The 13,222-nt window shown below is 37.6% G+C and overlaps 1 protein-coding gene across 3 annotated transcripts; it reads left to right on the top strand.

The window, feature by feature from the left end:
- The first annotated feature begins 297 nt into the window (after nucleotides 1–297).
- Nucleotides 298–5,494, top strand: LOC140882639 (uncharacterized). 3 transcript variants are annotated; one of them, XM_073288757.1, is made up of 8 exons: nucleotides 298–616; nucleotides 1,221–1,243; nucleotides 1,424–1,477; nucleotides 2,839–3,237; nucleotides 3,691–3,790; nucleotides 3,876–3,999; nucleotides 5,012–5,107; nucleotides 5,182–5,494. In XM_073288757.1, exons 4-8 carry the CDS (start codon nucleotides 2,877–2,879, stop codon nucleotides 5,317–5,319), a joined length of 819 nt encoding a protein of 272 aa, XP_073144858.1. In that variant the 5' UTR covers nucleotides 298–616; nucleotides 1,221–1,243; nucleotides 1,424–1,477; nucleotides 2,839–2,876; the 3' UTR covers nucleotides 5,320–5,494. The 3 variants fall into 3 exon arrangements, with proteins under 3 accessions (XP_073144858.1, XP_073144857.1, XP_073144859.1); XM_073288756.1 differs by lacking the exons at nucleotides 298–616; nucleotides 1,221–1,243 and having other exon boundaries at nucleotides 1,260–1,477; nucleotides 2,792–3,237; XM_073288758.1 differs by lacking the exons at nucleotides 298–616; nucleotides 1,221–1,243 and having other exon boundaries at nucleotides 1,267–1,477.
- The last annotated feature ends 7,728 nt before the right edge of the window (nucleotides 5,495–13,222 follow it).

Raw genomic sequence — 13,222 nt, forward strand, 5'->3', positions numbered from 1 at the left:
GTGTCTATATATATATAGAGAAATTTTCAGATGTCCAACCAATGATGTTCAACTCGTTCCCGACAACTAAAATCTGGTATGTGTTTTAGTTATGAAAAAAAAAAAAAAACTAAAAGTTAGGAACGAGGTGAATAAATATTGTTGGACTATGGAAAAGTTATCTATATATATATTAATTATATGGTTTGGTTTCGATTTTGTTGTGTAGTTGTGTAGCATGCAAGCGTAGCCATAGTTATGGGACCTCAAATTTGACCTGAAACGTCGTGTCGAATTTTGATTCCTCCACATGAGATCCATTTCCCAGATCCGACCCGATCCTACGAGAAGGAAAAAATCTGAAGATTCACGCAAGCAGATCTTTCAGTTCCAGCTCCTTCCCTCCAACTCTCAACCTATTGAAATTTCCTTTTGCTGAAGACTGGGAATTGAGAGCGAAACGTCTTCGATCGATTGAATCTCTGCCTGCAGTTTCTCCTTGTATAGTGCTTCCTCTCCGCCGCCACCAGTACCACCACAGGCGGCGACAATCGGCGCTTCCTTGGACCAGGAGTAGATTTCTTCCTCAATTCGTGATTCTGGTGAATTTTTCAGAGGACGGATGCATTTAGACCGGGTAAAGTTTCAAATTTATTAATACATGTACGCTTAGAAAAAGAAACAAATCCTCAAGCCCCAAACCCGTTCGTTCTCGTCTCCCCGTGACTAGCTTTCGTATTTTGCTCATATCTCCATCATCCGACGTCCAAACTTCGATCCGTTTGAGGGGTTTTCTTCCTTAGATCCGTAGCTTCGATATGAGCCATGAATCGTTGTTTTTGATGCTCGTTTTACCCACATCGAGCCCCATTCGCAACCTGTTTCTGTGCGCTAGTTTCTGCTGCTTTCTTCAAGAAATTAAGCTTCGTTCTTGGGGATTTTTAGACCAATTATAGGCTGTATTTCGTAGCTTAGGATTAGCTGAACCAGCCCCTGTTCGTCCGACTTATTTTCAGTCGTTTCCAGCCACTTTCCGGCGAGTTCTAATGCTGTTCCGGTCCAGCTGATTTATCCTCAACTTGTGACATATTAAACTCGCTTCCAGCCTTTAGTGAGTTTCCTGTTGGTTAGATTGAGGTATAATCGGCTGTCCGAAATTAGGATTTTACCCGCTTTGATTTAATTCGATTTCGTTGATTATATCGCATCGTTTTTGATATATTATGGATTTAATGTTGTAGGTTTGAAGTTGAAGGAGTTTGAGGTATACTTTCGTCGACCTGTAAATTATGTCGAATTGTTTAGTGCGATAATTGGAAGATATTCTTGTTGTTTGAATATTGTTGGGATTAATCTAAGGCTTTCAAGTTAAGAATTGTTAAAATGGGTTATTATCATTGAGTTGTGAATTTATTCAATCTTGCAATATTTAAATGTGTTGTAGGCCGAAACTTTGGAAATTAAAGTTGAGCTTTGGATCTTCGTTGAGTTGGTATAGGTATGTTACGGTTGATAACATGTGACGGTAAAAATATAAATCTTGTTTCATCCATGATTATGTTGTTTATGTGAGTTATGTGAATTTAAATGCCTCGTTTATGTGTTAATTTATTTGACATATTTTGTGGCATTTAGTACAAGGCATGATATTCATGACATCATATGTTGAGCCCTGTCGTTTCTTGTTACCCGTTATCATGTTGTATTGTATTTTTGGCACACGTGTTGTTTCGGAATCAGCTGGTGGCTTTTACGCCTAATTATTCTTGAGACCAAAATTATGATTGTCTATTCCCTGATGCATTTTCTGTGTGATATGCATTTGAAATCTTGACATCGTATGTTGTTTGTTATTGTGCCTATCTGTTGTATCGTTTATCAGCTGTATAGAGGCCGAGTTGTGTGTGTTTGATTTGACACAGCACGACATATCTCACATACTTGGCAGGGCGGTTTAGTTACATGACGATGTAGCTCCCCTGTGTGTTATAGCTCGAGCATTGTTCCAGTTGTTATCGTACCGTTTGTTGGCTCCTGTTATCCCGTTTACTTTGAGCCCAGTTCATGCATTGTATACTACATTTTATAAATGTGTTTACACAATGGGGGGATTTTATAAATGTGTTTAAACAATTGGGGGGGTCTGTTTGGCACCATGGTAGGCTACCCAAGTGACTTTACAGCACCGGGCGAAGTTTCCGCTGGCGGAGCTCGTTGAGAGGGTTGGATCGTGTTATACCTCCCAGTTATATTATGTATTATCGGAGTTATTTTATTGTATTATGTCATAGTCATTTTTATATTCTCCGGGGAGATGCCCCGATGTATCTGTATTCTATTTGAGAGTTCTTGCTATGTTTTAAAGTGTTTATGTTGTCATCGAGCCTTGTCGGCTCAAATACTTGTTAAATGTTTTATTTCATTGTCATGTATGGCCGGCACTTGTTTGTGTGGCATTTTAAATTGTCCTAGTTTTAGTTATTTTCATATAAACTGCTGTGTGAGTTTATGTCCTACTTACGGGGAGGTCATGCCGAAATTTTTGTAGGCCCAAAATTTATTATAAATCATTTTTCCTCTGCTTTGACTATTAATTAATTACTTGATTTTGTTAATCATTAAACGTAATTAGAGTAACCGAGCCTCGCATCATGGTATCAGAGCATAAACTGGGATATGCTCGAACTAGAGTTAGACACTTGAGTCTAGGCACAAATAGATTGTGCTTATGCGTTTGACTATGTGAAATTACTTGCTCCTTTCTGACGTAATTAACAAGTTAGTATATTATTAGAACTGAAATTACTTTCAGTTCCAGCTTCTCCCCTCCAACTCTCAACCTATTGCAATTTCCTTTAGCTGAAGACTGCGAATTGAGAGTGAAACGTCATCGATCGATGGATTCTCTGCCTTTAGTCTCTCCTTCTATCGTGCTTCCTCTTCGCCGCCACCAGTACCACCACAGGCGGCGGCAATCGGCGCTTCCTTGGACCAGGAGTAGATTTCTTCCTCAATTCCGTGTTTCTGGTGAATTTTTTAGAGGACAGATGCATTTCGAAGTTTACTGTAAGTCGAGGGGCGGCGGAGAAGATGGAAAGGATGTGGAGAATGATCGGAGAGATGACGAGTTGGAGAGAGCGATGCGGATGGATGGCACGATCCCCGGGACTCCTGACGCGTTTGTGAGGCAGGTCTCTTCACGCGCCTATGACATGCGGAGGCATCTCCAGCAGAGTTTTGATAGCAGTAGCTACGATGGTATGCAGTGCTCTACCGTAAGCAAGCGTTTTTTCGTTGTCGCTTTTATTGGTTGAAAATCACTAAATCTGATTCGTAGTTGCATCGTGCACTTGTTTGTTTGTTTGTTTGTTTGTTTGTTTTTTTAAATTTCAAGTAACTGCTCTGATTAGCTGTATGATCCAATTGATGGTGTGTGAACTGCGTATTGATACTCCAAATCTTGTTTCAACTTTGTGATTAGTCTCCTTTCTATGTTCATATGGCGAATGGTACATGGATTTTCCCATAGTAAACATCTGGAAGAGAGATTGAAATGCAAGTCTACCAGGCTTTGTACTGTCTGAGTCAAAAAAGTTTATGATGAGAAGACCCTACTCTTTTTTGCATGATTATGAACAATATAAAATTTTTTAGTACTTGATCAAGTCTTTGAGTAATTGAATATTGTATTTTGCGTGTTTCTGCGAGCAGTCTTGGAAGCAAATCCTTGGAGAGAGACCTCAAAATCTGTTTATGTATTGACTCACCAAGAAAATCAAGTGTGCACCATGAAAACTCGGAGAAATCGCAGGTGATATATATTTGTTTTCCACGCGACGCTTTTGTGCATGCATGTGTTTGGCATTGCTCATGACTGACGGTGTTTCTTCATTCAGGGAAGTTGAAAGAGAGCTTGGACTTCTGTTTTCCAAAGGAGCAAAGTGGAGAAGCCAGTCAAAGCAGTCAGAAACCAGTTCTAAATTTCCTATGCTCGTTGAGGATGTCCGAGAGGGTGTGCTTGTAAGTTCTTACTCACCTGCTTTATTGAGTTATTTAACTATTTCATTTGATGTCAAAGAATTATAGTAACGGTACCTGTTGTTAGAGTTATCATTGATCCTTAACTGTTTGGTTTTGGTGGTGCAAGTCTTGAGATGTAATTATTTTGTGATTTGAATATATTCTAAATTAGAAGTTCATTCAGGCTCCAACATTGTGTCGTATACTAGATGTTTCTTTCTGGTCAGAACACCTACTTATTCCTCGTGGGAAGTCTCCTGATGTTTGATGTGGTGTTGCGGTTACACACTATATACCTAATCATCACAGACCTAATTTACACTGTGCCCCAATACTCAAAAGTACACAAAAGAAGGGTCTGTTAGCTAGGGTTGTTAAACTCTTAAATATTCCACCTTGAACTAGGGGCTATACGGAAGAGAGTATCATCTTCCTTTTCAATCATTTGTTACTTTGATTCTCTTAGTATGAATTGTATCACAGACTCATTCTTTCATCATCAAAATATAGATTAGTTCCTGATATTTTAATTGTAGTTCGTAAGATTTGCTGATATTTTCCTTCTGCAAATGTCTATCCCTTTGTTTAATAATATGATAAAATGTTGTTGTTTTCTTATCAATAGCTTTATTACATATTATAAAGCTTGACAAAAAGTAGAAGAATCAATTTTCACGCTTTAAAGAAGAATGTATGATGGTCACTTTGTTATTATTTTAGTCAAATATTTTTTTGAGTCTTGGTTTTACCCAAGAATTGTTTATTCGAAAGAAACATAGAGACGTTCTGTTAGCACATTCTTTGTTTGAAGGGGAGATGAATTATTTCATATTTCCTACTTTCAATGTCTTGTACGTTACCATGAGTTTGCATATTATTTGGGCTTCATCATTTCTTTATGTTCAGAAAAATTTACAAGCTTATTACCTGAATACAGATAGCTTTACTCTGTTGTCATTAGTATATAAACGGGACAAAATGTTTTCAACTATTCATTCAATATCTGGCTCAGGTATTCGAGGATGAAAATGAAGCTGCAAAGTATTGTGATTTACTTAACGGAGGAGGTCAGAATTGTGAAGGGGTCGCAGAGATAGAAGCCTCATCAGTAAGCTAAACGGTTTCATATAAATCCATCTCAACTATCCAATGATTCCTATATTCACTACAAACTCCTTGCAGGTCTTTGATCTTTGCCAGAAGAACAAGGCACTTGCAGTTCTATTCCGTAGGGGTAGGACGCCTCCTGTACCCGAAAACCTTAAGCTTAACTTGCGTGCACGAAAGAGGTCCCTCGAGGACCAAGAGGAATTGGCATGAAAACTGGGGCATATTTGAGGATAAACAACTTGCGCAACAAATACTATGTCTAAGATGGTAAATAATATGAATTTATAACATTGGAAGACCATTGATTTGTATAGTTTAGTTTACCGTTTATAGTGGAAATTACGTGTGAAGATCTGTGCAATTTGCTCCATATAATTTGTTTGGATATGAACTTGCCAAATTTTCTGTTTCATTTTAGTGGCTCGTCCCATATTGCGGCAATAAATTGAGTATCTGAATGAGTGGGATTTGGGTCATTCAGCAAATCAAGAGGCCTTAAACTAATGAGGAGCCATGATTCCAAATTCATCTGGGCTAGAAATTTTTAACATGAATTGACCAAGAAACCGTCCAAAGGTCCCTATTATTAGGGCTAAACAAATACTCTATTTAACGAACGAATATAAATAAATCAAAATAAAAATATTTAGTTCGGTTACAAAAATAAATCGATAATTCGTTTTTTTTTTCGAAAATTATCATTCAGTTTGATTTCAGTTTTTTTTTTTAAAATCGCTCAAACCGTTTTGGTATTTATATATATATATATATATATATATATATAAATATATAAAGTCTTTTTTAGAAAAAAAATTGGGAAATAAGGTCTTAAGTTCAATTGTAATTTTTATTGAATTGGGCTCGTGTTTAAAATCAGATACTGGGGTTGGGTTGCCTTTAAAATTCAAGTGTCATCTTCATCGATTTATTCCATTTCTACGTTGTTCTCTTCCATGCTCCCTCTTTTCATATCGACTGTGACTGTGATCCATTTCCAATCTACTTACTCTGGTAAGTTTCTATATTTTCTCTTGGAATTTTTGTTGAATTATTTTTTAAAATTTATTTGATTTCCATTGTCATGTGAATGTGTGACGAAGGCTGATTTGATGGAGAGATGAGGAAATTTAAATTGTTTACTTCATAACAGTGAGTAAAGAGTTTGTTCAAATATGAAAATTTCTTACATTTTCAATCTTGTTGGAGTTGGACTGCTCAATATTTCGTGGAATCGAAAGAGGCTAGAGAGGTCGAATCTGGATGAACCCAAGGCGGACTCAGCTGTGGGTTTGGGTGGTGTAAGGATGCTGAAGAGAAGATGCAATCAAAAATATTGATAATTTGTTGTTGGTCCCAGGTGCGGCATCACAAGATAGAAACTATGGAAATTGAAGAATAAAATAAACACAAAGATTTACGTGAAAACCCCCAAAAATTATTAGGGTAAAAACCACGGGAAAGACCAAAAGATTCCACTATAATATTTGGAGAATTACAACCTCTCTCTGTGATTCCAAAAAGGCACTCACTCTCTTAATACAAGAGAAAACCTATCTCACAAATATATATAGAAATACACTCAAAAGTATCGAATACTTTAAATCGAGAAATGAACTGGAGATGGGAAGCATGGAATGTCGAGAGGATGCACCTATTTATAGTGCAATTTCTCAGTGCATAAATGAGAAGGAAAATTATGTACGGACACATGTAATCAATAAGCAATGTATTAAATTGCTTCAACCACTTGATTTTGCCATTTGTCTCATTGACTTTTCAAACCGACATTTCTCCCACTTGGATATTTGATTGAGAATCAAACACATCTTCACATATCCTTTAAATCTTCCCATTCCCTGCTGCTTACATTTTTGCTAGGCCACATGAGGATCTACACCACTCGAACTTCTCCGTGTTCACTGGCTTGGTCAGAACATCAGCTATGTTATCCTTCGTATGGATCTTCTGCATATCCACACTTCCTTTCTCTACTACCTCTCGTACAAAGTGAAATTGAACTCCAATGTGTTTAGTCCTGGAATGAAAGGCTGGATTCCTTGCAATGTGCAAGGCACTCTAACTGTCACAAAACAAAGAAATCTTTTCTTGTTTGTGCCCAAGCTCCTCCAATAACCTTTTAATCCATATTGCTTCATTGCAAGCATGAGTAGCTGCCATGTATTCTGCTTCCGTTGTAGATAACGCCACAACTATTTGCAGTTTTGAAACCCAGCTGACTGCATCTTCTGCAACTGTAAACACATAACATGTAGTAGATTTTCTTTTATCTGGATCACCTGCGTAATCTGAATCTACATAACCCCTGAGTGTAAAATCTAATCATCCAAAACATAATGCAGCATCCGAGGTACCCTTAATGTATCTAAGGATCCTCTTAACCGTGCTCCAATGCTCTTGTCCAGGATTCGCCATATATCGACTGACTGCTCCCATTGCTTGTGCAATGTCTGGTCTAGTACAAATCATAGCGAACATTAAACTTCCCACTGCTGATGCATACGGTACTCGAGACATATCCATTCTCTCTGCTTCACTGCTAGGACACATCTCAGAAGATAACTTGAAGTTAATAGGAAGAGGGGTTGAAACTGACTTACTATCTTGCATGTTGAAGCGTTGCAAGACTTCCTATTGCTTCTGTCTCGGTGAACTTGCATCCCTAGAATCTTGTTTGCTGGTCTCAAGTCTTTCATATCAAATTCCTTAGCCAACTGTGCCTTCAATTCTTGGACCCGATCTTTGTTGGGGCCTGCTACCAACATGTCGTCCACGTACAACAACAAAATAATATAATCATCATCACCAGACCTCTTGAAATACGCACAAGGGTCCGCACTGAGTCTGTTGTACCCAAGGCTCATGATATATGAATCAAATCTCTTGTACCAACATCTCGGCGCCTGTTTGAGATCGTACAGAGATTAGTTTAACCTGCAAACTAAGTTCTCTTTGCCTTTTTCTGCAAAACCTTCTGGCTGGAACATATAGATTTCTTCTTCAAGATCGCCATGAAGAAATGCTGTTTTCACATCTAGCTGTTCTAGATGTAGGTCAAACACCGCACATAATGCCAATACTACTCTGACTGTTGAAAGTCGAACCACGGGAGAAAATATCTCATTGAAGTCAATACCTTCTTTCTGAGCGTACCCTTTGACAACCAATCTTGCACGATACCGCTCCACTTGGTTATTGCCATCACGTTTGATCTTATAGACCCATCTGTTACTGATAGCTTTCCTTCCTCGTGGTAGTGTAACAAGATCCCAAGTTTTATTCCTGTCCAATGCTTCCAATTCTTCTTGCATCGTTGTCATCCACAGGGATACATCCGAGCTTTGAGTAGCCTCATGGAAACTCGATGGCTCACCATCTTTTGTTAATAGACAATATGCAATGTTGCTTTCAGTGACATAATCTGAAAGCCAACCTGGTGGTCTTCTCTCTCGAGTTGACTGCCTCACTTTGGAAACCTCTGACTCAACTTGTTCTTGTACCTCGTGCTCTGGTACTGCTTCACAAGAAACTTGATCTTCGTCTATCTTATTTTCCACCTAAATGATAGTAGTTTCTGAATTCAGTGTGACTTTGTCTCCCTTAACTTTATCTTCCTCGAAGATAACATCTCTGCTGATGATAAGCTTGTGGACAGTAGGATCCCACAAGCGAAACCCCTTTACTCCATCAGCATAGCCCAAGAAAATACACTTTCTGGATTTGGCATCCAACTTCGATCTTTATTGTTCATTGTACAACACGTACACCGGACTTCCAAATGTATATAACCAAGAATAATCAGCTGGCTTGCCAGTCCACACCTCCATCGGAGTCTTCAAATCAATCGCCACTGAAGGATAACGATTGATGATGTAAGAAGCGGTTTTGACTGCTTCTGCCCAAAATGACTTTGGTAGACCCGCAGTACTCAACATGGCCCTTGTTCTGTACAACAAAGTTCTGTTCATCCGCTCTGCCACTCCATTCTACTGAGGCGTGTAAGCCATCGTGAACTGTCTTTTGATGTCCTCATGCTGGCAAAATGCATCAAACTCATCACTGGTATATTCTCCTCCATTGTCAGTCCTCAAACACTTGATTTTCTTGTAAGAATCAAGTTCATCCCGCGCTTTGAAAACTTTGAAGACTTCGAAAACATCTGATTTCTTTTTGATTGGATACACCCAACATCTCCTAGAGAAATCATCAATAAACGAGACAAAATATCTCGCTCCTCCTAGGAACACCACCGGTGCTTGCCAAACATCAGAAAGAATCAGCTCCAATAGTCCTTTGCTTTTGGCAGTAGATGTGCCAAACTTTAATCTGTGTTGTTTACTGGTAACACAATGCTCACAAAAGGGTAGATTCACTTTTGTAAGCACCGGCAACAGCTTCCGTTCTGAGAGAATCTTTATTTCTCGTTCTGACATATGCCCGAGCTTTCTATGCCACAACACTGTTGATTCTTCTCCCGAACCAATTGATGCAACAGCTAGTTCCGCCTCTTTGTGTGTTTCCCCCAAAAATACATACAGATTTGCAGCAACCTTTTCCGCCTTCATAACCACAAGCGCGCCTTTCACAATCTTCATGATCCCTTTCTCGATACGGGTTTTGCACCCAATATCATCCAGTTGCCCCAAAGACAAAAGATTTTTTGTCAAGCCCTTCACATGTCATACCTCCTGTATGGTGCAAATAGTACCATCAAACATTTTGATTTTAATGGCACCGACCCCAGCAATTTCCAAGGCATGATCATTTTCCATGAATACAGATCCTCCTGAGACTGGTTCATACTGATCGAACCATTCTCTCCTTGACGTCATGTGCCACGTTGCTTCTGAATCCATAATCCATGCATCACAAAATCTGTGTCTGCCTTTCGCAATTATTGCTGCTTCGCTGAATAATATTTCACCACTGCCTGAAGTACTGGCCACATTTCCTTGAGATCCTTTTTCGATGCTCTTCGTAAACTCTTTCTTGAAGTGCCCTTTACCGCCACATTTAAAGCAGTAAATATTCTTTTTCTTACTTCTTGACTTGGATCTACCATATCTGTGGCTCCCACTGTAGTCACACTCCGTCAATCTTTCTCTCGTCATCGGTAAAGCCTCTGCTTGCTTCGATGTTGCCAACCTATCTTCCTTGTTCCTTCGACGACTCTCTTCTCCAAGAACCGCAGTTAAGACATCGTCAGAATTTAAATTATCCGAAAGAACATTGTTGGTAACATTGATGATGAGCTGATCGTATGAATCTTGTAGACTTTGAAGTAGAAGCTCCGCACGTTCTTTTTCCTCTATTTTATGCCCCATAGACGTGAGCCGGGAAAATAGAGTATTCAGTGTATTGATATGGTCGGTCATCGATGAGGATTCTGCCATCCGAAGAGTATAAAGCTTTCTCTTTAGGAAAATTTTGTTGTGTAGTGACTTGACCTCGTACAATTTTGTCAGAGTATCTCAAATAACTTTTGCGCTTTTTATTTCAGAGATACTTGACAAAACTTCATCCGCTATAGCCAAGTGTAAATTGGCAACAACATTGTGATTCATCTCATTCCACTTTTGATCATCTGTGATATCCGCCGGTCTATCTCCAATAGCTGCCAAACAACGCTCCTTTGTTAGAATTGCTTGCACCTTCAATTTCCACAGCAAAAAATTGCTTCCATTGAACTTTTCTATCTCGTATTTTGCCGACATCTTGACTACAAGAATCCTGCCTTATAAAATCTTCAAAAAATCTTTTCTGATGTGGAAGATCAGTTACAGCTGCAACCACAGAGCATACTCAGAATTTTTAGAAATTTTATGCCAAGGCTCTGATACCACTTGTTGGTTCCAGGTGCGGCATCACGAGATAGAAACTATGGAAATTGAAGAATAAAATAGACACAAATATTTACGTGGAAAACCCCCAAAAATTATTAGGGTAAAAACCACGGGCAAGACCAAAAGATTCCACTATAATATTTGGAGAATTACAACATCTCTCTGTATTTTCAAAGATACACTCACTCTCTTAATACAAGAGAAAACCTATCTCATAAATATATATAGAAATGCACTCAAAAGTATTCGAATACTTTAAATCGAGAAATAAACTTGAGATGGGATGCATGGAATGTCGAGAGGATGCACCTATTTATAGTGCAATTCCTCGGTGCATAAATGAGAAGGAAAATTCTCATAGAATTTTCCTTCTTTTATGTACGTACACATGTAATCAATAAGCAATGTATTAAATTGCTTCAACCATTTGATTTTGCCATTTGTCTCATTGACTTTTCAAACCGACATTTGTTTCGTTGGGAATTATGAATATCTCTTCTTTACTTGTTTGGAAGTGAATATCTGATATCAAAAACTTATTCTCAAGTTTTTATAACCTCATGCTGGGGTATATGGATTTATTTGGATTTGTTAATTATTTCTTTTGACCTGCTTTTTAAACTTCATATGTATTCTCTGATAAATGCCTAATACAAAGACTTACCATGCTACATTTGTTGATTCATTAGTGATTTATTGATGAAGTCTTCATATGATCGAATTATTTGGCTTGACTTTGTAGTGCATCGATTCTGTCCAAAAGTTCAAGCCATTTTCTTATGCTCTCTAGAAAGTGAAAGAGAGTGTTGGAGGATATAGAATGAGCGAAATTTATGATAGTTTGCAGTTGAAAATTGTCCTTTAAACATTGATCTCATAGCTACCAGGTTTAAATATGAAATGTTAATATCAAAAAATCACCTTAGGAGACACTTAAAGCAATGTATTTTTATTACTGTGAAATTGATTATTGTTCTGGACATTTCATCATATTTCACGTTTTCCATTCTTTCATTCTTATTCCTGCAACAACTGATCTCTAAGTCATTTTTAATATCTGTGTTTGAGAATGGTCTATTCTGCACGCCTTTTGTATTTTGGTTTTCACTTCAATGTGATAGAGCCCTTTGTCATCTCATCTCATTTCCTTTATGTTTAGCCTCACATCAAATGATCTAAGAGTCCATTTCATCTTGAATTTGACGTCACGATTTTGAAGTGAAAAATAATTATATTTAAGTTACTCATCTGTTGGAGATATCCGCATTGGACAAAGCATAAATCATTTTCAACAAAATATTTTAGATAATATATGGAATTTAGAAAATCAAAAAATGGCGAAACTCCAAATATGCAATGCCTTGAAAAATTATTTTATGATTGGATAAAATTGTAGAGTTAGCAACAGCCCTCCTAAAAAAAATTTCAGCCACTATGTAATCTTTTTTGGAAATATTTTAGGAATGTTTCACGAATGGAAAACAATAGCAAAAAATATAAAAAAAAATTACCCAAACCCCTCGTACAAAGAATATTATTCTTACAGCGAGGCATTGATTAGCGAGCTAGGCATTGATTATCTGTAGAAAAATCATTGGTTTAAATTTTTATATTCAGCCTGGTTGTAAAGAAAAAATTTGTGAAAATCCTATAACCAGCACATACTCTGCATCCACATCACACACTCCAGATACTACTCAAAAAGTATCGACTCTTGAAAAAGAGGTTGAATCATTGAGAAAAGAACTTGAAACTTTGAACCAAAAATATTCTGAAGTCAATGAAATGAACCAACACCTAAAATTCCAAAACAATTTTCTTTTTGCTCAAGGAAACTATGAAAAACAAATCATCCTTGAACTATACCTAAAAACCAGAATTTTGTTAAAAACCCAAGATACCCTAAACGCACTTTTTTCATTCGAGCTTGAATAAAAAACGGTACACAATACAAATTTGTTGACAACTTCTTTTCAAATATGATTGAGATTCAAAAATTCATACCCTCAGTAGCCACATGTCCTATTCCCGGACTTTTCATTTGGAAAGATCTCAATGAATATTACTTTGAAAATAGTGAACAAAGAGAAACTATGGGACGTTTGAAAGTCGATCTTGATTTATCCATATATAATCATTCAAAAATGACTATTGGTCGCTTGATGGACTACGAAGTAGTACATGCTTTCAAATTTAGTAATGTCTCTTAGATAGAATCATTGGAAGATAGAACTAAAATAGTTTTAAATGAA

This window comes from Henckelia pumila, chromosome 2 (assembly GCF_033568475.1).
Source record: "Henckelia pumila isolate YLH828 chromosome 2, ASM3356847v2, whole genome shotgun sequence".
Lineage (NCBI taxonomy): Eukaryota > Viridiplantae > Streptophyta > Magnoliopsida > Lamiales > Gesneriaceae > Henckelia > Henckelia pumila.